This window comes from Cydia strobilella, chromosome Z, assembly GCF_947568885.1.
Source record: "Cydia strobilella chromosome Z, ilCydStro3.1, whole genome shotgun sequence".
NCBI classification, from domain to species: domain Eukaryota; kingdom Metazoa; phylum Arthropoda; class Insecta; order Lepidoptera; family Tortricidae; genus Cydia; species Cydia strobilella.
Genome location: NC_086068.1, coordinates 44073608 through 44097740, shown reverse-complemented (window position 1 = coordinate 44097740; position 24133 = coordinate 44073608). Strand labels below are relative to the sequence as shown.

The following is a 24133-nucleotide window of genomic DNA, read 5'->3' as shown; positions in this document are numbered from 1 at the left end:
AGTAAATTTCTAACTGATGCCATAGCTATTATTGCAGTATCAGATGGGTTAAATGACCCCCCCTTTTTCGCACCGGAAGTGGCTATCTTTTTTGTACTTTCGGCAGGTTCCGCCGTGGCAGACTATCAAATTCGGACTTAGCATCACTTTAATGGGAAACCATTGTGCATCTCATCGCGGTATCACGTTGGTTCGAAACTTTACTGCAGGCTCTTTTACCATTTACTGTATTATTTATTGTCAACTCCTTTGTATTGTACACAGTTATACAATAAATCTATTATTATTTTTAACAATGTTACCTGACTTCATTTATAAATTGAAGATGATTAAAAAGCACACTAATATTATAAAGGCGAGAATGTGTGTATTTGTTACTTCTTTACGCTCAAGTGGCTGGACCAATTTTGATAAAATTTGGTATGGAGGTAGCTGACACCCTGGATTAACACATAGGCTATATACCGTAGTATAATATTACCCTGGCCCGTAGAATTTTATAAGGATTGAGCGAGGAATCTCTCTGGGCGACAGTTTGAGTCCCCTGTGGTTCTGCCTAGCTCTGAATCCCTTCAGCAGGCTGCTGAAGGATTTGGGACTAGGTTGCCGGCTTCGGAGAGAGGGTGAAGACATTTCTCACCCTCTGTACATGGATGACCTCAAATTATTTGCACCAAATAGCCAAGACTTGTTAGAGCTAGTGAAAACCACCGAAGTCTTCAGTAGTGTCATCAACATGGAGTTTGGTGTCGATAAACAGCGGGGAAAGGTTATAAATTCAACACATTTACAATTTTCTGAGTCAATCACATCTATCTCTGAATCAGATACCTATAAATATCTTGGTTTGTCACAGGTCACAGTCGTTTGGTATTGAGACGGTCAGTGAAAGAACGCTTTTTCAGTAGACTCATAAAAGTCCTTAAAAGTCTTTTGTCAGGAGGCAACAAAGTGCGCACCTTCAACGCCTGGGTAATGCCCCTACTCACATAGTCTTTTGGCATACTAAGGCGGACTCAGACCGAGCTGGATACCCTGGATCGGAGGGTCCGACAGCTGCTCACCACATACCGTATGCTGCACCCACGCTCGTCTGTTATGAGATTGTACATCCCACGAAAATGTGGAGGTCGTGGCTTTCTAAACGCCAAAAATCTCCACAACCGTAATCTCAGGAATGATTTCCTCAACAACGAGTGTGGGATGCATCGTGATGAGTTGGCAGTAGACAGGGGTCTCACGCCGCTCTTCTTGGCAAACGAGAACTGGCACAAACCGGTAGTACTAAGCAGCGAGGACCGCAAGGCGGTATGGAAGGATAAACAGCTACATGTGGTTCTACAAGACCGCCATGAGATCCGATGTTGACCTGCCCGCGCCGGTGAACTCGGGGACCGGACCTCTTCGGAGAAACCGAGGGTTTTGCACGCGGGCAAGGCAGTTGCGGACGAAGTTATCATGACGAATAATCTACCAGAGATATATATCTTGCAGTACGTCCTGCAAGATATATATATAGACATTTGTCGGACATGCCGCCGTCCCGGAGAATCACTCAGGCATATTCTCTCCGGTTGTTCTCATCTTGCTAACGGCGAGTACTTGCACAGACATAATCTAGTAGCCAGAATTATTTACCAGCAGCTTGCTCTCCTATACGGCCTTGTGGACCGCGAAGTGCCGTACTACAAGTACTCACCTACGCCAGTTCTCTATTGGGATCGGTCTATCATCACTGACAGGGATTGTTGCCAATAGTTAAGCCTGACATCGTGCTAATAGACTGATCGCAGCGCCGGACCGTGCTCGCCGACGTCACCATCCCCCATGATGAGACAAATCCAGCAGCAAGTAGTAGCGGCTCACGAGATTACCGCCATGTGGGATGTTGACGATCATTGTTCCGATAGTCGTGTCAGCGAACCGTCTCATAGCGAAGAGTCTCGACCAACACCTAGAGAGACTCTCGCTGGGTGGTTGGATCAAGGGTCAGATGCAGAAGGCGGTGATTTTGGAGACGGCGCGTAGGTATAGTACGTCGGGTCCTCACCCTGCGGCCCTGACCACCGGCAGCTTGGGCCCGGCTGCACTGCTGGCGGCACCCTAGGTTAGGTTTTTTATAATGTGTTTATATGCATTTTTTTATGGTTTTGTGAGTGTTTTTATATTTCACTTTTTATATTCATATTATAAAATGCCTAACCCAAGAAGAATAAATAAAGAGTATAATAAAAAAATGAAAGAATAATTCTGATATTATTGTAAGCACTAATTTATAGATATTATGAAAGCTATGGATCTTCTATGGATTTTCTATGGTCTTTTTGCCGTCTCCTACGCTGCGCTGACGAACGTCACAGTATTATCAATATTTTATTTTACATTAAAATTAATCAAATTTATATTTATTGTTAATGTTTTTAGAATCTGCATTAAATGGGCTTTCGGACAGCATTTTTATAAACCAAGTTTGATACAAAAATATGAAAATGTGAGTTTGTTTTCATTTCGTTACTACTAAAAATTTATTATTTTAAGTATTGCGTCATAATTTGATAAGGAACCTTAAAAAACTGGTATGGGGAATGAATTGGGCATCATCCAGTTACCTGATAACGACACCAAACTTGACCCAAATGTCAAAACAAATCTGCCAGATTTTTTTTTCTGAGCGCCGGGAGCTCTATACTTTGACCCCCCCTCCCCCCACCTGACGCGGGGTTCAATCTGGCTACCGGACGTTTTGAGCTCAGGTCAACGTGTATAATACCCCAAACCAAATGGCATTGCTGTAACCAAAATGTCTACCTTCTTCCCAATAGAAAATGGACTAATAGGTAGGCTTGCTTCATTTTTAATCAGCTACCACTTTAGAATTAATAAAGATAAGATAAAGATAAAAAATGTTTTTATTGCACAGAACGAATACAATTGTAGTACATAGTAAGTACATATCACAAGTTACTGAAAAGAGTTGGTGCATAACTGACTTGACATTCGGAGTTTCCAGGAGTCCCCGCACTAGGCTAGGCCTGTATCGCGGGAGACCAGATGTACATTTTTATGTCATGCGAGTTAACTAGAATAATATTTTTACAATTGAGGACAAAAATGAGATTCAGGTTTATATACCTGGATTAAGAATTTTTACAATTGAGGACAAAAATGAGATTCAGGTTTATATACCTGGATTAACAATTTTTACAATTGTGGACAAAAAAGAGATTCAGGTTTATATACCTGGATTAAGATAAATACAATTTCTGTTATTAGTTATTACATTGTTGCTATTAAGGCCGTTCCATCGGTTTGCCTCTGTCTCTGTCACATTTCGCAAGAAAGAACGGGAAAGATCATGCGCGCCAAGTGTTAATTTTGATCGAATTTTGTCGATTTTTATTTATTTTAAAAACGTTACCCTACAATATCGAAATTCGAAAGCTATGAAATTACTATTTAAGTTAAGATTGTTTTTTCTTCTTTTTTTGTTTATGGTATCACATAATAAATAACCAAGTAAAGTTGGATTAAAAGTCCGAGTTAGATGTTACTTTGGGAATTAATTGTATCGAGCGAAGTGTCATAATTCGTATATCGGAAGCTATGATATTAAAGATAATATAGTCAAGAACTACATATATTTTTTCCACGTCTACGAATATCAACTCCTCGTAGAAAAACAGGATCATATAAGGAGATTTTTCGCCTTCTGGCTCAGGGAACCGCCTTAAATATGTTTCTAGGTTCAACTTTAGTTTTAATTATATTCCAATGATATTTAGTCTAATCTAGTTAGTTTTATATCTATTACAGTTATGTTTTACACAATTTTATAAAGTTACGGTATTTTAGTCTAATTTAGTTAGTTTTATATCTATTGCAGTTTTGTGTTAAACAATTTTATAAAATTACAATATTTTAGTCTAATTTAGTTAGTTTTATATCTATTACAGTTTTGTATTAAACAATTTTATAAAGTTACAATATTTTAGTCTAATTTAGTTAGTTTTGTACCTAGTCGGCTCATAAGTTCTGTCACTGGCCTTTAAAATTTAAATTTGGAACTCCTAAAACAAAAACCGTTCTGCATTTGAATTTCGAATCTTTATTAAATATTTGAGTAGTATAATTTTGCAATTTTCTGTTTTCTTCAACATGGAGTGGACGCTTAAAGATAGCCGTACCGCAATAATTGCACTATATCGTTGTGGTCACTCGCCGACTAAAATTTTTAAGCTACTTGAAAATTTAAAATTCTCTCTAAGATTTGTGTATCGTACCATAGAAAGATACAGTGAGGTCTCTAGTTTAAATGACAAGAAAAGAAGCGGTTGTCCGCGTACAGCTAGGACTCCAGCGGTTGTACAAGCAATTAGGGCACGCATTGCCAGAAATCCCGCTAGGAAACAAAAAGTTATGGCCCTCCAGATGGGTTTGAGCAAAAACACGGTGAAAAGAGTGCTTAATCAAGACCTGAGACTTCGTGCTTATAAACGATAAACTGGCCATCTTCTCAATGGTCGGCTTAAAGCTTTAAGGCTTAAAAGATCTAAAGCTTTATTGAAGAAGTACGCTAAAAATAAGCACCGTTGTATACTGTTTTCGGACGAGAAAATTTTTGACATAGAAGAAAACTGTAATAAACAAAATGATAGAGTGTACGCTCGCAATAGTAAAGAAGCGTCTAATAGCATTCCCCGTATTCAAAGAGGTCATCACCCTTCATCTGTGATGGTTTGGCTGGGAGTTTCTTATGCGGGCGTCACTAGTATGCATTTTTGTGAGAAAGGAGTAAAAACTAGTGCCAAAGTGTACCAAGACACGGTGTTGACTAATATTGTGAAACCATTATCCCATACGATGTTTCTAAACTAGCATTGGGTTTTCCAGCAGGACTCTGCTCCAGCCCATAAGGCAAAGTCTACACAAGCCTGGCTCGCCTCCAATAAAATCGACTTTATACGGCATGAAGATTGGCCCTGCTCTAGCCCAGATCTTAATCCTTTAGACTATAAAATATGGCAGTATTTAGGGGAAAAGGTGTGCTCAAAACCTCATGCAAATCTAGACTCTCTGAAAAAATCTCTTGCTACGGCAGTGGCCAATATCGACATGAAAGTGGTGCGTGAATCCATTGACGACTGGCCACGAAGACTTCAAGCCTGTGTAGATAATTATGGCGGTCATTTTGAATAAATGTTATACATTTAGATTCTCTAGTTTATAAGCTTTCAAACGCTGTACAAATTATACGGAATAAACTTAAACTTTTGATTTTATTTGATACTATGTATATGACAGAACTTATGAGCCGACTAGGTATTTATGACAGTTTTGTGTTTAACAATTTTTAAAAGTAATGTCTCAGTCTCATCATAATCAAGTGTTGATAACCAGCTAAAAAGTAACCTTTTAGCCACCTGCACAGTGCAACCAATTAATTCGCTCTGGAGCTTTACGGCCGTATTATAAATCGAAGAGCAGAGGACGTCGCCAAATCGTCTCCCAAAAGCCGTGTTAACCCACGGGATAGGTAACTTAAACACGCGTTTAGCAAGTAATTTCTCATATGTATGTAGAGCTGGCGGACTGTAAGTACTTTAGCATCTTGGTAAAGGCTGTTTGTCGGATATCGAAAGGGCTTTTTGAGCATAAACTTCAAGACCGAATGTTGAGCTCTTTCAGCCATTATCATAAACGTCTTGGCGGCACTACCCCATACTGAGATGGCGTATGTGATTAGAGACTGACATATAGATATATATACATATATTCTTTAAGTTTCAAGTCTGCGGAATGTCTAAGTTTCTTAAATATATACATCGTTTTCCTAATTCTGTTGGAGAGGCACTTTATATGGGCTTTGAAATTTAAATTTTCATCTAAAAGTAAGCCAAGATATTTTATAGAGTCGGTACGACATGTTACTTCACAGGTAAATGATAAGTTACTGACATTATTGCAGTTATGAATTTTGATTGAGTCTCTAGCATTAGAGGGGCTGGAAACGGCAGATTTATGAAAACACAGGAATTTAGTCTTTTTACTATTTAAGGTTAGAAGGTTATCCCGGAGCCAGCAGGCGACGTTACTCATACCCTTTTCTGCTGCAGTAAAAACACTCTCCCAAGTATCACCTTTAAAAAGGATGACTGTATCATCGGCATAACAGATTATTTCCGCTTGTGAAAGGGGCTTGGGGAAGGGGGCTTGTGAGGGGAAGGGCTTGCGCGAATGTCATTAATGTAGATTAAAAATAATGTGGGGCCAAGAACGCTCCCCTGCGAAACCCCAAAATCCACCCTGTCCAGCTCGCTCTTGTAGCAGTCCGCTTTAACTAGTTGCCTTCTGCCAGATAGATAACTATCGAACCAGGCCAGTGACACGCCCCGTATCCCCAATTTTTCAAGCTTATGAAGGAGTATTGGTCTAGACACAGTGTCAAAGGCCTTGGCCAAGTCCAAGAAGACTATAGAGAATAAAGAATAAATATGCTCATATATCTGTTTACGACATTTATTTTTGACTGACAGGAAACAACCGTCGTTAACATGTCGTTAAGGTAACAACATTGTCAACATTATAAATAAAGAAAGGTCTAGACAAAGAGGTGTATATGCAACCTTCTTAATGTTGTATCCATCCCCTAAAATTATATCCCTTTGTAGTGACATCTAGTGATATAGTTCCGATAGTTCGCATAATCGGAAGTCAACTTTACGCAAAAGTAGGTTGCCTAGAATGAATTAACAGAAATCGCTACCATCTTTACTAACTTAAACTATATTTCTAGTGTCCCCTCCCTGGCTATATTGCGATTTGACTTTTTGACAATCTAAATAAAATAGATTCAGAATTTGAAATTCGTCCGGAGGTTAATTTGATAATAGAACGTCACACCGTCATTTACTACTTCTGGCGGAAATGATATAGAGTTGTTAATACCAGTCACATATTTCAATTCATATGGTAAAATTATATAATTTTTCAAATTCGAGAGATCTTTGAATCTATTATGGAAATCATATACCATCCTCCTGACTACATCGTAATCAAAACTATCCAGATTTAACACAGTCCTTTTTCGGTCTCCTGGGCATGGATGGAGGTTTTTGGTCGGCTTCGCTTAATACTTTTCTTAATGTATTTTTTTTTTAATTCCTGTTACCTCTATCACCCGGTCTTGAATTTTATTAAAATATTTACACTTTATCACTTTTCTTAAAATTTTCCGCTCCTTTTGAAAAATATTTATATATTTTATATATGGTTTCTCGTGATTGTTGACCATACAGAAATACCCTTTTTGAGACGAATCCCCATTAAATTAATTGCCAAAAAATGTGAAATTAAATATTTACCTACTAGTTATGGTGGTATAAACTACTCTATATAGTTTAAGGCTGAAAAGACGACTGCGCTCTTTGGGTGTTGGATTGCAATTAAATCAGTAAGAGACTGTCATTTTCTATTACGCGATTTCGTCCGATTTTACCCGAAAAACGAATGTCATTCTGAGAGTTAACGGACTGTACTTATGTAAACATTTGAAATGGTAACATTTATTTCCATTTTAGGGTTTAACATGTCAACGGGAGTACCTAAAGTTGGTGTGCTTCAAAATGCTGCCTGGAATATCTCAGACACTTGTCGATTTAAACTGTTGCCCCCGCCGCAACCGGATCGCTCGCTTTCCGACAAGGACAAGAGAGATCTACAAGTAAGTTGCGCTGAATCTTTCACTGAAATAACAAAAAAAAAAGTATCAAATAGATATCAAATAGGGGATATTACTGCAATGTTCTGCCACCAGAGTGCAGCACTAGCCTTTTTAGTAAACCATAGAGTAACTTATACATACTGTACCTTTAACAGGTTTTTGACAAGTTTTCAGAGATAATAAAATATAACATTGATGCATCAAGGCGGTTTGTTTACAGAGGACCTACCGGGAAACGCGAATCCGAAGTTTCGCTATCTGCCTCCTTATCACTCGAATATGCAAGAGTGACAGAAATGTTAGATAACGAAATTTCAATTATCTTGTTTCGCGATAGACCCTCAGATTTTGGTAGTGGCGCCCCCTACGCAGAGTTTTGCGTAATATTCCCTGTTAGAATTAATTGCTTAGATTCTTTCCTCTAGAAGAGACTTGATAGTATGTATGTACGTAAACACTTTATTGTACATAAGACATATTACAAACACAATAAAAACAAAATATATACAATGTACAAAGGGCGAACTTATCCCTATAAGTCCACGGTATGGTCTATGGAGTTCTGAACCGATTTTCACCAAACTTAAAAAAAGTTAAAAAAAAGAATGTGATCCATTAGGATGCTACAATGCCACAGATACGTTTAACTTTGGGTTGAGGTTAATAGTGAGATTCATGCTCTTGTCCGTAGCAATAATTGTAAGAACTTTTTTTATACAGAACCAGTCGCCGCTAACAGTTTCATCAGTGAAAGCCTCATCATCTAGCAGTGCCAGTAAGGACGCAGGCAAAGACAGCAACAAAGACATGGCGGACCGGCTCGACATGCCGCCACCGCCCAGTCCGGCCTCGTCCACTTGCAGTGATACTAGCACCTCTCATAGTAAGGAGACCATTTTGATTAGTGTTATTTACCTAGCGCTACTCAAAAACAAAGACATGGCGGACCGGCTCGACATGCCGCCACCGCCCAGTCTGGCCTCGTCCACTTGCAGTGATACTAGCACCTCTCATAGTAAGGAGACCATTTTGATTAGTGTTATTTACCTAGCGCTACTCAAAGACAGCAACAAAGACATGGCGGACCGGCTCGACATGCCGCCACCGCCCAGTCCGGCCTCGTCCACTTGCAGTGATACTAGCACCTCTCATAGTAAGGAGACCATTTTGATTAGTGTTATTTACCTAGCACTACTCAAAAACAAAGACATGGCGGACCGGCTCGACATGCCGCCACCGCCCAGTCTGGCCTCGTCCACTTGCAGTGATACTAGCACCTCTCATAGTAAGGAGACCATTTTGATTAGTGTTATTTACCTAGCGCTACTCAAAGACAGCAACAAAGACATGGCGGACCGGCTCGACATGCCGCCACCGCCCAGTCCGGCCTCGTCCACTTGCAGTGATACTAGCACCTCTCATAGTAAGGAGACCATTTTGATTAGTGTTATTTACCTAGCGCTACTCAAAAACAAAGACATGGCGGACCGGCTCGACATGCCGCCACCGCCCAGTCTGGCCTCGTCCACTTGCAGTGATACTAGCACCTCTCATAGTAAGGAGACCATTTTGATTAGTGTTATTTACCTAGCGCTACTCAAAGACAGCAACAAAGACATGGCGGACCGGCTCGACATGCCGCCACCGCCCAGTCCGGCCTCGTCCACTTGCAGTGATACTAGCACCTCTCATAGTAAGGAGACCATTTTGATTAGTGTTATTTACCTAGCGCTACTCAAAAACAAAGACATGGCGGACCGGCTCGACATGCCGCCACCGCCCAGTCTGGCCTCGTCCACTTGCAGTGATACTAGCACCTCTCATAGTAAGGAGACCATTTTGATTAGTGTTATTTACCTAGCGCTACTCAAAGACAGCAACAAAGACATGGCGGACCGGCTCGACATGCCGCCACCGCCCAGTCCGGCCTCGTCCACTTGCAGTGATACTAGCACCTCTCATAGTAAGGAGACCATTTTGATTAGTGTTATTTACCTAGCGCTACTCAAAGACAGCAACAAAGACATGGCGGACCGGCTCGACATGCCGCCACCGCCCAGTCCGGCCTCGTCCACTTGCAGTGATACTAGCACCTCTCATAGTAAGGAGACCATTTTGATTAGTGTTATTTACCTAGCGCTACTCAAAAACAAAGACATGGCGGACCGGCTCGACATGCCGCCACCGCCCAGTCTGGCCTCGTCCACTTGCAGTGATACTAGCACCTCTCATAGTAAGGAGACCATTTTGATTAGTGTTATTTACCTAGCGCTACTCAAAGACAGCAACAAAGACATGGCGGACCGGCTCGACATGCCGCCACCGCCCAGTCCGGCCTCGTCCACTTGCAGTGGTACTAGCACCTCTCATAGTAAGGAGACTATTTTGACTAGTGTTATTTACCTAGCGCTAGTCAAACTAAGGGTGATATTTCATCTGTCCAATTTCTTTGTCCAATGTGTATTTGTGTCTCACATTTTGCTTAGTGAGAGAGTGTGACGCAATGAACATTGGACCAAGAAATTGTACAGGTGGAATACCAACGTAAGACAACGATTAATTTGTAATATTTTTATTAGTATATGACCTTGTATATGACAATTCTCAATGTGACAATCTAGTGGAATTCTCCCTAAAACACCGTGTTTTGTTTGATTTCCGGTAATTTCAAGGGTGCATTCCTGAACTTAAATTTAGTTGGTCAAGCAAATCTTGTCAGTAGAAAAAGGCGCGAAATTAAAATTTTCTATGGGACGATATATCTACGCGCCTACCTTTTTTAAATTTGCTGCCTTTTTCTACTGACAAGCTTTGCTTGACCAACTATAGTAACTTTCTCAAAGACACTGGTATTCTAATTAACTACATTTCGGAGATAATCAATAATTTGATTTTATCTGAAAAGGCCCCTACGAGCGTGTTTACTTGCCTTAGGGCCTGTTTACATATTGATTAGTGTTTAGTACGAGTATACATTTTATACAAAACGTAAGTGCTATCTCGGACGATCGATGTTCGAAATTAAATGTCATTGATATGTCACAGTTTTCCATTTTTTGGTTGAGTTAAATGTTATGCCCGTGTTACAACAAGCGTTGTTGTAACACGGGCATGCAACATTTAATTACCTTTTTTTTTTAATAAAAAAATGAAAAATAAAAAGAAAACATTTTTTTTTAATTAACTGCCATTTAATTTTACGTAAACCATACCCCGAATTTAACATAATTCAATAAAAACACGGTGTATAAAAATGTTGACATAGGAAGTCTTTCAAGATTTTGTCTCCAGCATGTTTGTCTTCAGCATATCAAAAATGTTTACTCCTTAAATATTAACATTTTACAACATTAATGATAGTTCTGGCGTAACTCGAAATTTTATAAAAGATTGCGTTGTGAAACCTTACTATGTTAGTAACGAATGACGTGTATACAGAGCGTGCCAAACGCGTGACTTTTCGTGGAGAGGAGGGTTCATCGAACGACGGGTCCAAACGCGACGAGGAGGAATGGCCGCTGAAGGAGGTCGTGTTCCTTGAGGACGTCAAGAGCGTGCCGCTCGGACGCGTCCTGAAGGTTGACGGCGCCTACGCGGCCGTTCGGTTCCCACTTGTGGGCAAAGACGGCAAGGTAACTTATTTTTTACTAGCTTTTATTTAACTTGCCCTGTTAGTATGTTAGTTTGTTTGTGTGGGTCAAATCTTGGAAGCTAAATTTGACCCACTTCCCGATTTCCGATTGAGCTGAAATTTTGCATACGTATGTACGTACATCCGATGACAATGCAATATTATGATGACATGGAGCTGATCTGTTGATGAAGATAGGAAGTGGCCATGAGAACCCTGTGATAAAACAACGAAAACTAATTGTGTTTGGGGTTGTTACAATTGTCTCGATGAGTACCTATTAGTTGCCTGTGGAAAGAAAAGTACAGTCAGCGATAAAAGCTTGTACCAAAAATGAAATTTTTGCCAAAATCTTATTTCTAAGCTACTCATTTGCATTCTGTTGTCATCATTTTAGCAATTTCCCGATTGCATCCTATATAAGCTGGGGTCCCCAAGATTTAACATATGGTCCACGCGGAGAAGATCGTCTACTAGCTCTTGTCGCTTCTAACTCTTGCGTTAGTACCTACACATACTCCGTCTACTTACAGAAGGTAGCAGAGCACTGAGCAGAAGGAGCGATGTTCATCCTTTTTAACTGTATCCGAGCGACGTATTTGCGAGAATTCTTGCCCTATGACGGTCTTCCCAACAAAATAAATTATATGTCAGTCTTCTCCACATTGACAGCCTATAAAAAAGATCCATCTCTTCTCGTTCTCACGGTAGTTAACGTATACGTGTATTAACTTAAACAGGAGGTGGTACCATCAGCGCCTGAAGATTGGACGGCTTTACTTCAAGACTGCCGTTTAGTGCGTAAAGATGACTTGGCGGTCGTGAAGTGGGGCTCCGGCACGGCAGGTCCTCGCGGCCCTGACTGCCTGCAGCGCTCGCCCAGGAAGATTGCCCTTCCGGCTGACGTCCATGTCATTTCTATTGCTGTAAGTATCACCATATTTTAACATTGTAGTTTTTATATTGAATTTTTACACGTTTTAATCAAGGGCACATTCCACGGTTTTTTTTATTAGCCTACTTTGGTGTCCCACTGCTGGGCAAAGGCCTCCCCTCGTTTTCTCTACTCGACCCTGTCATCGGCATTTTCCCACCATTTGGGGTAAAATGCGTCCAAGTCGTCCCGCCATCTCCTTTTTGGTCTGCCTGAACCCCGGCCTGCACGGAAAAATTAGACTATTAATATAATATTTCATTTATTTTCAATTGTATATAGTTACCCTGCATACCATAGGCAGTATAATAGGATACTTTCCTGCTAGTCAGTAATAGTGCAAGCCAGCTTCTTTTTAGGGTTCCGTACCTCAAAAGGAAAAAACGGAACCCTTATTGGATCACTCGTGCGTCTGTCTGTCTGTCTGTCTGTCTGTCTGTCCGTCTGTCACAGCCTATTTTCTCCGAAACTACTGGACCAATTAAGTTGAAATTTGGTATACATATGTAAGTTTGTGACCCAGAGACGGACATTTAACGTAAACAAATGAATTTTAAACAGGGGGGCGGGGGGGCACTTTTGGGGGGTATATGAGAAAATTCAAAAATAAAGTTTTTCAAACTATATTGTGTTACATATCAAATGATAGAGCTCATTCTGAGAAACTCAAATATATTTTATGTATAATTTTAGGATAACTGGTTTAAAGTTATTCAGGAAATAGACAAAAAATGGGTCTAAAATTATGAAAAAAATACACAAAATAGTTATTTACCTACAGATCACAGGAAAACCTATTAGAAATGTGCAGCCAAGCGTGAGTCGGACTTAATTACTTAGTTTTTGATCCGACCCCTACGGATTTTGTAGACATTTCACTCACTTTTCACATAAAAAATACATTGTTTAAATTGTGTAATGTTGGAACGCGAGTCCGTCCGACTCTCACTTGGCCGGTTTTTTATTTTTACATAAATCGATTTTTCACGCCACGTTTTGGATTCCCTTCAATTAGCTCCATGCATGAATTTATTTTTATTTTTGGATTCATAATTTATATCGTTGGAACACCGGAAATGATAAAAATACTTTTGTAAACCTTAACATTATTTTATTAAAAAATATTTAAAATGTTAAAAATTTTTGAGCGGTTGAAACGCTCATAATTTTTGGCGCGAATTCGACAGAGCGTGATGACGTCACACGTTGGGCGGCCCAACTGACGTTTGCTACTAATGACACTAATCTGTCGAACGCGTGACGCCACGTGGCGTTTCGAGCGTTTCGCTCACTAGCTTTTCGCGGGCAAATTTTTGTACTTTTTATTTATAATTTTAAGTGATTAAATGGTAATTTAAAAACGGAAATGCATTTGTAACATGATATAACGGTAACAAAGATCCGAATAAAACATATTTCATTCAAATATAAACTTCATGCATGAGGCTAATTTCTGAAGCGAAATGAGGGAGACATAAAAGAATCAGGTGTTTCGCTTTACGAATTATGTGTAATTACGGTTCGCATAGTACGATTATGCGAACCGTAATTACACAACCAACCAAAAAAAACGGCTAGGTTGTATTTATAATAAACGATAGTCCTTATTTCGCTTCCGATAGCGAGCAATCGTCTACTATATGATGTACTCGGAATTGACATTGTCTATTTTACTAGAGATTATAAAAGGTTTCATAGGTATTAATGCCAATCAATACTGGCCACCTACAAAAGTTGAATTTGAAACTAATAAACAATAAGGGAAAGTTTTATACAAAGCGCAAAATTTCTAAATATTTAGATAAGCACGGTTTTTAGTCGTCTGAGGAAGGATTCCCAAAGAATCCGAAACATGTCGCCAAAAGCGACTAAAAATAATAGTGAGTAAAAACCGTACTTATCTAAATATTTTGAAATATTTCTCACGATAGTTTAAGTTCGATTAAGCGCTAAATTGTTAGGGTAGCCCTTATAAAGGGATTGCAGTAAGCAATTGCAAAGGGCTAGCTTTATTGTTTGGTAAGTTTTTCGGTAAGGGATAGTCAAATTAAGGGGCTAGCAGTTCGAACTGGTCTTAAACTGGGTTAGCTGTGTTAAAGGGATGCCCATTGAAAGGATTTGATCAAGGAAAGGGTTGTCCGGTCCCTGGCATATGAAGCATATAATTTTAAATTTTTTAAAGATCGTGTAATTTAGCTGCGAGCTAAGTGAATAATCTTAACAATAATCTCCTTGTGACTAAATTGGATTTTTGGATTTTTTAAATGCTATCTTCTGTTTCGTAAAACAATAAAAAACCTTTTATGATAGATTGATATATTTATGATAGATTAATTTTAATAGTGAAATGTGTTGCGTTGAATGTTGCTTTATAAAAAAAAGACCTTATATACGGGGTGTAATTTTTACGTAATACAAGATATACATACGCGACAGTATTCATTACTATTAGAAACTTGTTTTACATGGTACTGTACATGTCACCCAGTATAGACTGTGTTAAGTCCTGTGGTGCATTTGGTTTTGCAAGAAATGTTTATAACAAATTTTAACTAGAAATGTTTTTTAGGGTTCCGTACCCAAAGGGTGAAAACGGGACCCTATTACTAAGACTTCGCTGTCTGTCTGTCCGTCTGTCACCAGGCTGTATCTCATGAACCGTGATAGCTAGACAGTTGAAATTTTCACAGATGATGTATTTCTGATGCCGCTATAACAACAAATACTAAAAACAAATTAAAATAAATATTTAAGGGGGGCTCCCATATAACAAACGTGATTTTTTTGCCGCTTTTTTGCGTAATGGTACGGAGCCCTTCGTGCGCGTGTCCGACTCGCAATCGGCCGGTTTTTTTTTTGTGCACTACCGCATCTCATAGTCAGCAACGGCCACGCCACTCATACATACGTAACTGATCTGGGATCTACTATCAAGGCCGTACATATTTTGACCAATCTTTGATCAGGTGGACGGGCGCGGCGTTCACGCTGTAGTCCGCAGGCCAGGCGGCGCGCTGGCCTACGCCGTGTACGCAGTAGGTGCCACGCGCGCACTCACCGACAGCGCCTTCCCTACTGACCACGGGGCCCTCCTTGGCCACTCAAACGGACAAGCGATTCAACTCGCCACCGCTGCTGAGGTAAATACAAGTCTAGCCTATACCTAAAGTAAAAAGAAACACTGAGTAGATATTAACACCTTTTATTCTATACCTAATGGTTGGAGAGCCGGCAGTAAAGTTTCGAACCAACGTGATACCGCGATGAGATGCACAATGGTTTCCCATAAAACTGATGCTAAGTCCGAATTTGATAGTCTGCCACGGCGGAACTAGCCGAAAGTACAAAAAAAATAGCCACTTCCGGTGCGAAAAAGGGGGGGTCATTTAACCCATCTGATACTGCAATAAAAGCTATGGCATCAGTTAGAAATTTACTGGTAGATACAGAAAAACGAAATCTGCCAGTATGATTCCTGCCGGAAGTGCTTGGCATACGCTCTCAAAGGTGACCATCAGGACCCCTAAATTAACCCATCTGATACCAGCATGAAACCAATTCCAGTCGGTAGATATGAACCTTCTCTTCAGGAATATATAAGTCTGCCAGGGCGCTTTCAGCCGAAACACCTTGACATACGAGATTATGTGGCGCAACATCCGTGGTACGTATAACCCGCATTTTGGAATTGTACATATTACGGACATTTCAAATACTGCAGGCTTATTAATTTATTACTCTATGCTTATATTTGTATATTATTACGTTATTAATAACACATATTTATAATAAATTAAGTTAAAATAAATTAAATAATGTGATTAATATGATTAATAGTCATTGAATTAGCTATATGAATTGTCTTTGTCTGTCATTTTGACTTATGTATTTGTAAGAAAAGGATAAAACATAATTTAACTAATTCAGGCTCGTAAAGTTTTACGAATAAGGGGGTATTAGTATTCATAGCTAAATCAGGCTTGTAATGCGACATAAAATGATTTTTGGTGGTTTCTTTTACGCTTGAGGCGTTTTTTCACCTATTTGGTGTATCTAATCACTATCTTATGTAGGGGAGAGAGGGGCAAGACGAGTAAGACGGGGTAGCGGCTTTATATGGCGACACGACTGACCAACCATCAGAATCCCGTTAACGCATGACGATGCGTCACCATCATAGCAATCAGTTCGCACAGTGACCGGCTAGACAAATGGTGTCGTTAATTATTTATTTGCAAAAAAACTGTTTTTGCCATATTCCTTGTTATTTTTAGGGTTCCGTACCCAAAGGGTAAAAACGGGACCCTATAACTAAGACTCCGCTTTCTGTCTGTCTGTCTGTCTGTCCGTCTGTCACCAGGCTGTATCTCATGAACCGTGATAGCTAGACAGATGAAATTTTCACAGATGATGTATTTCTGTTGCCGTTATAACAAACTATAACTAATTGTTTATAACACCTGTATTCATTACCTGTAATGCACAATTGATGAATAAATGATTCTAAAAACATAATAAAATAAATATTTAAGTGGGGTTCCCATACAACAAACGTGACTTTTTTGCCATTTTTTGCGTAATGGTATTATGGTACGGAACCTTACGTGCGCGAGTCCGACTCGCACTTGGCCGGTTTTTGTGTTTTATTTGGTTTGCGTTTGTTTCCTTATTATCACCAGCACATATATACTGTTAATTTATTCCTATGGCCCAGCAATCACGCCAACAGCTAAGGACTTGTTTGGTTTCAAGTACGGTTTATTTTACAAAAAACTTTCGAATTTCATTAGGCACATGGGGCAAGATGGGGTACATCTTGACGGCCGTAGTTTTAAAGTGATAAACTGATGAAGAATTGCGGATTTGAATTTATTTATTCTTCAACATCAACATCAACATCAAACATTTATTCAACAAATAGGCCACAGGGGCACTTTTACATGTCAATTTTTACAAACAATAAAATTAACCCAACAAACAATAAAATTAACAAGGGAAGATGGGGTACATGTTAGCTGTAAACACATTTTCTGTCTCTCAGACGACTTAAGAAATAAAAGTAAAACAGTTCGTGAGAAGTTATCAGACGATGGACCCAAAAGCCAAAAATTTAAGTTTTGTTTAGGCCCTAAATATAATATTTATATGAATCATTCTTATCTTGTCCCATAGGGGTTCCCCATCTTACCATACTTGGTCCCATACATCTTACCATACAGTTCCTAGTAAGTGTTGATTATGAAAGACTGATTACCAAAGATAAAAATAAAAATAACAAAAACTTAAAAAAATAGCATTTTCAGTTTTATTGGACTTGAAACATTAAGTATCCCGTCATGCCCACCTCTCCCCTACATTTCTTGACGTTGACGCAAAACTGACGTAGTTTAACATTCAGGGTGTTGTTTTATAACACTACAAATTGAGATAACTAAGGTCTGTTTTTTTATTCCGTAGACTAAAATGACGTTTCATATGTAAGACATGACATTTCTTAGTACCACATGAAATGTCATTTTAGTCTACGGATTACGGAACAAAAAACAGAATATAATCTATTGGAGTCTTAGTAATAGGGTCCCGTTTTTACCCTTTGGGTACGGAACCCTAAAAATGATTTAAAATGTTCATATTTGGATTATTGGTAAAGATCGTCCTTGACGTTGAAAATCCTGTCTTTTTACACCCGTTTACAATAAGTATGTAAAAATAATAATTTTGTTCATTTTGGTAAATAAAGGATATTGTAATTTGAAATTATTGTATTATTTATATATAAGGTGCTAACAAATTAGCTACAGAAATTTTACGAGATGGTTGGTTCTTTACACTAGAACAATTAACTTTTAATAGAAATTAAGAAAGTTTCTCATAATTTTTATTTTATTTACCGAACAAAATAAATAAACTATAATTCTATCTAAAAAATAATCATCATGTATTTAACTGCTTGTTTGTCTTAAATGTCATTGTCAACGTGTCATTTGATTTATCAGCGTGAAGTGGCCAGTTAAGTTTTATATTTAAAAGAGGTTTTAGAATCTGTTCAATGAGGTCTCATTAAATTATCTCATTAACAGAGTTTTTTTTACAAAGCAAATTTGTTTTCCAATTTTCTCAAAATAACATCATAAAACCTATAATGTACATATACTTCAGGAGCCGAGTACTATCAACTGTAAAGATATCGGTAGCTAATTTGTTAGCACCTTTATAAGGCAAACAAAGAAGTACAAAGCCGTAAGCAGGTATTAAATTAATGCCCAAATTATATTGTGTATATTAATAAATTTGAAATATATGTTATTAATGGCATACAAATATACAAATATAAGCATTAGGTAATAAATCATAAGCCTGCAATAAATAAAATGTCTGTAATCTGTACAATTCCAAAATACGGGTTCCACGGATGTTGCTCACATAATCTCGTATGTCAAGGTGTTTCGGCTGAAAGCGCCCTGGCAGACTTATATATTCCTGAAGAGAAGGTTCATATCTACCGACTGGAATTGGTTTCATGCTGGTATCAGATGGGTTAATTTAGGGGTCCCGATGGTCACCTTTGAGAGCGTATGCCAAGCACTTCCGGCAGGAATCATACTGGCAGATTTCGCTTTTCTGTATCTACCAGTAAATTTCTAACTGATGCCACAGCTTTTATTGCAGTATCAGATGGGTTAAATGACCCCCCCTTTTTCGCACCGGAAGTGGCTATTTTTTTTGTACTTTCGGCTAGTTCCGCCGTGGCAGACTATCAAATTCGGACTTAGCATCAGTTTTATGGGAAACCATTGTGCATCTCATCGCGGTATCACGTTGGTTCGAAACTTTACTGCCGGCTCTTCTACCATAAGTATAATACAGGGCAAGGTAAGTACTATTTAAATTAACGTATATATCTTAAATCGCTTAGGAATCTTTACAATATATTGATTTATGATGTGTTACATGTAATCTGCAAGGGGGTTTACTAATTGCAATGGATATTTGGCTAGATCAATGACTTACTAGATTACTTAACGTTACTTTACCACAAATTGATATAAGCTTAGGAAAGTTCACCAATTGGACGATACAATTGTGACCGCTCACGACGCTGCTCGATGGCAAAGTGCCGGGCCGTGTCTTCATCATCACGTCCCCACCTCCGTTCCTCTACAGTGGCGCCGCGTGGTGATGGAAGTTGTGAACTAACCAATTCACCGGTCCGGTTGAGCAACTTCTGCCGAGGCTTCGTATTATGCTCCGTAGATGGCGCTGTCGTCCAATAAATCTACCGGAAACGCTTGAGCGACAACATACCACTTTATCAATGTATTCATAATGTATCCATGCTGATTTGCAGCTCGTTGATATCTTGATTTTTCATTTTCATTTGACTTATCGCGAATCGAATCTTTAGCTCTGTAAAAGAGTTAAAAAAATATTAAGAAGATCTACCTTACGACAGACTGGTAAGGTCCTCCTGTGGGTTTACGTTTATGTGCAATCTATTTCTCACGGTTCTTTTATTTACATATTAGCCTGAACCAGATTTTTACCACATTACATATGTAAAATTTACGAGACGACTATAGTAATGCGAATACAAAATGTTCTATTTGACAAAAAGGTTTATTACAAATACAGCTAGAGTCTGTGCGGAAACAGAAGTGGCGTAGGATTTGAGGGCGTGCCGGTGCTATTTTACGGATTTTGCTATGCTGACAACACTGTGACGTAATTATAGTACGACACTAAAGGTCATGATACTTGAATCCATTTGTTCCGGCTTTTTGCCACTGCTCACTAAAGGGAGGTCGGCTCGGCGACCTAATCCTATGAATTAGCAGCCATTTCACCTTTTACCCAAAGGTTTTTGTATCTCAGATACTACAGTGACAGTTCGATGGAAAATACATGCCCATACCAATTGTCGTATTAGTACAAAACTAGATAGGTTCTAATTTACTCCAATCTGCCCAGTCCAACAGTTATTTTAGCACAAACCTGGATAAGTAGAATGGGTAGGTAATCGAACTGTAATTTTAGTACCGGGGACAGTTTTAGGTTGTTCTTATTGGGATTATTCGAATCACGATATTTTACTTTGTCGAAAGTCACTGCAAAATATGAAATAATATTTCATAACTAAAAATAAGGAAATATTTTCAATCAAAAACTTTTATTTAAATCGAAGTCTGAGGGCTTACCGCGAACACCGAAGTTCACAAATTGCGGGCATCTTTCTCTGTCAGAAAGATGCCTGCAATTCGGGAACTTCGGTGTTCGCGGTAGACCCTCTGAATCTAAATATTCAACGTAATTTATGATTGAGCTAGCTTCAGAATAACCAGACGAGACACATCGAACTGTCTTCATCTAAACTGGACGTGCTTGAATCTGACATGTCGATTACAAATTATTGCATACAATCCAATAAAAAAATATTTTATTCGAGATACCGTAGGTACTTTTACTTAGTCCTAAAAATAAATTATACGAATATTAAATATGACTAAAATGGTAAAGTATCAAAAGTAATTGTCAGTTGTATTTTAAGATCACGAATGACCTTCATTATTTACGTAAATTAATATATTTTTAATGAATATATTTACCGATTATGTACCGGAGACTAATTACTTCAGGGGACTATTAAATAGGTAATTATTTCACATTACATACAACAGAAATAGGTAATTATTTCACATTAAATACAACATAAATACCCGTCATAGCCGAAGTACGTTGTGTGACTTTTTGTAAGTCGATATAGTCGGCTTTTAGCCGTTTTCTTCTCGCTGACAAAACCGAACAATATTTATAGTACATTACTACAGAGGCCGGGAAGGAAGGGGTTGCCGGCCGAATAGAATAGACAACCCGTTTTCACGCCGATGTATGTATAGTGCTTTTCTCAAACGTTTAATATAGGTATATAGTTTGTCAAAGGACTGTCCTATTTCAAACATAGACAGAGAGAATCATACTATCTTTGTCTTACACTGGTACTAGCACCCAAAAGAAAAGGATGAGTATAGTTTTTTTGTTCTTATTCAATATTATTGGAATTTGTTAATAATGTTTTATTTATATATTTTTTGTAAATTCGATACAAATAAAACTGCAAAATATATTAATTATCGTTTATTGTTTTTTTTAAGGGGTATTGGCAGAATGTCATTCCGAACCATAAGCAAATATTGGTTATAGTTTTTTTTTTGGCTGAATGCCATGATGCTGTCACAAATATATGTGAAATGGAAATTAAAAAAGAGCCACTTCCCGGCCTAGGCCTGCACCTTTGTATGGAATTTCATTACAGGCCCCTCGTCTAGCCGCGCCGGAGTCGTGATACTTCCCAGCCTAATATAAAGAATGTAATATAAATATTACATAGCATGTTTGAGAAATAGTACATTACTACAGAGGCCGGGAAGTAAGGGGTTGCCGTCCGAATGCATATATACGGCCGAACGTAGTGAGGCCGGATAGTTGAGGCCGGCAACCCCTTTTCACGCCGATGTATGTATAGTGCTTTTCTCAATTATGCAATGAAATAAATAAAGAAATCTCCACGAAATCAAAGTTTTAATTCTAAAGAAACTAAATGTAAACTAGGCACAAAATATAACTACCACCTGTACCTATCTTTATCACACGTGTCGTATATTTTACACATGTAGTTAATCAATTTATTACACAAATGTTCAAAGGTATATTCATGTATCTTTGATTTTTCGCCTTGCATCCTTCTGACTGTAGTGTTAGTAGCCACATAACTAAGATTACATCGTTTTTTATGTTGATATTATGCTTCACATACATCGTTGCCTTAAACATGGAGTATAATTAACAGGTATTCATTTAATATTTTCGTCGGAACTCATATTAAATAACACAATAAACAACGCACAATAAATCCAATAAAATAGAATTACAGATACACAATGAAAAATGTTCAACTTTACCTCCAAAACGATTAAAAAAACATCAACGCGTGTTTGAGTAGACATTTTTACCGCTAATATTTAAATGAAATATGTTTGTCAAAGGACTGTCTCATTTCAAACATAGACAGAGATAATCATACTATCTTTGTCTTAAACTGGTACTAGCACCCAAAAGAAAAGATTGAGTAGGTATAGTTTTTTTTGTTCTTATTTACTGACAAACTGGTTTGACCAACTATATTTTAAATCTGTATTTGTAGGTAAATTTGCAATTCAATATTATTGGAATTTGTTAATAATGTTTTATTTATATATTTTTTGTAAATTCGATACAAATAAAACTGCAAAATATATTAATTATTGTTTATTGTTTTTTTTAAGGGGTATTGGCAAAATGTCATTCCGAACCATAAGCAAATATTGGTTGTAGTTTTTTTTTGTCTGAATGCCATGATGCTGTGTCACAAATATATGTGAAATGGAAATTAAAAAAGAGCCACTTCCCGGCCTAGGCCTGAAACTTTCTATGAAATTTCATTACAGGCCCCTCGTCTAGCCGCGCCGGAGTCGTGATACTTCCCAGCCTAGTATAAAGAACGTAATATGAATATTACATAGCATGTTTGAGAAAATATAATTTCCCTTGTGGTTTTATGAACGGATTTATCCTGTTTTGATAATATTTTATACATAAAACTTTTTTTTAAATAAAAATACACAATGACAGAAGTTTGTTTACTGTTTACAAGACAGGTGGTCAAAGGTTTGATTGCCATATAAAATTGATAATGTTAGTTCCCGCTTCTGCCATGACGCTTCTCTTTCCGAACAGACTCTATGTTCATAGGTGACCAAACTAGCCTAACCCTATCAATACCTTAGTCATCTCATCTCCGATTACGATTTATGATAGTCAGTGTATATTTTTAATATACAGTTGTTGGAATACAGGTCTACAATGAAAGTAAACACAATTGTTAGCGTTGTTTTACTAGCGAAAGTTTGCTATGCAGGGCAGCGAACCGGTGGTGATGATGCTGGACGGCAACGGTGCGCTTTATCCGATCGCGCGTGACTGCGTGGGCATGGTGCGCGAGCCGCCGCCGCTGAACCTGCCGCCGGCTCGCGCTCTAGCCGCGCACGCGCTGCCGCTTTACCCGCACGGCACGCATCACACACATCACACTGCACTAAAGTCACAGGTATTTTACATTACTCTGAAAAAGCGAGCCGACGCTAATTTATTTGGCAAAGTGACGTATGCGTAAAAATGTTTAACTTTGCGTTAAAAGCTGCCTAAACCTTGTCGTTTTCTCACTTACATCTTTAATATAATGCAGTCCGTTTAAGCAATTGAATTACAAGAATAAGCAGCCACTAGTTGTTGCGAAAGAGACTGTCATCTGATATCCAACACAGAGGAGACACTAGTCCGTGTAGAGATTGGTCAAGCTTCTTCGCGATGCTTTCCTTCACCGCAAAAGGATTCTCAAATATATCGGACCAAGCTAACTATGCACGGCATTTGCATCAAGTGCACAATGTGTGGAAATGGCGTCATATACCTACGTCAAACTTGTAAGAAAATATGATGCTAACAATACTGGCACACTTTGTTCTGCTAAGCAATTTTGATTAATTATCAATAAAAGTGCATGTCAAAAGTGCAAATCTGTGCAGAGTTAGCGTACACGAACTATCAAACGATTATTCGTACGATTCCAAGATACTCATTGGGTTCGAATCCGCGATCTTCGGGACTTAAGAGTCGTACGCCTTATCGCTAGCTAGGCTACGAACGCGTTCTGAACAGACAAAAAATGGGCGTCTGAATTTTAACTACGTCTATTTTCTTTTCCTGAACATGCCTTACTTTTCCAATAATCTATAATCAACTACATCCAACCATA

General features: G+C 38.5%; 1 protein-coding gene across 1 annotated transcript in view; it reads left to right on the top strand.

Moving 5' to 3' along the window:
* LOC134754963 (E3 ubiquitin-protein ligase UBR5) overlaps nt 1-24133 on the top strand; it is a 149900-nt gene that overhangs the window by 42696 nt on the left and 83071 nt on the right. Inside the window, exons 10-15 of the mRNA XM_063691457.1 lie at nt 7578-7720; nt 8441-8603; nt 11159-11352; nt 12092-12277; nt 15252-15425; nt 23237-23425. Of these exons, the coding sequence (XP_063547527.1) occupies nt 7578-7720; nt 8441-8603; nt 11159-11352; nt 12092-12277; nt 15252-15425; nt 23237-23425 (1049 nt within the window). The remainder of the gene's footprint in view (nt 1-7577; nt 7721-8440; nt 8604-11158; nt 11353-12091; nt 12278-15251; nt 15426-23236; nt 23426-24133) is intronic.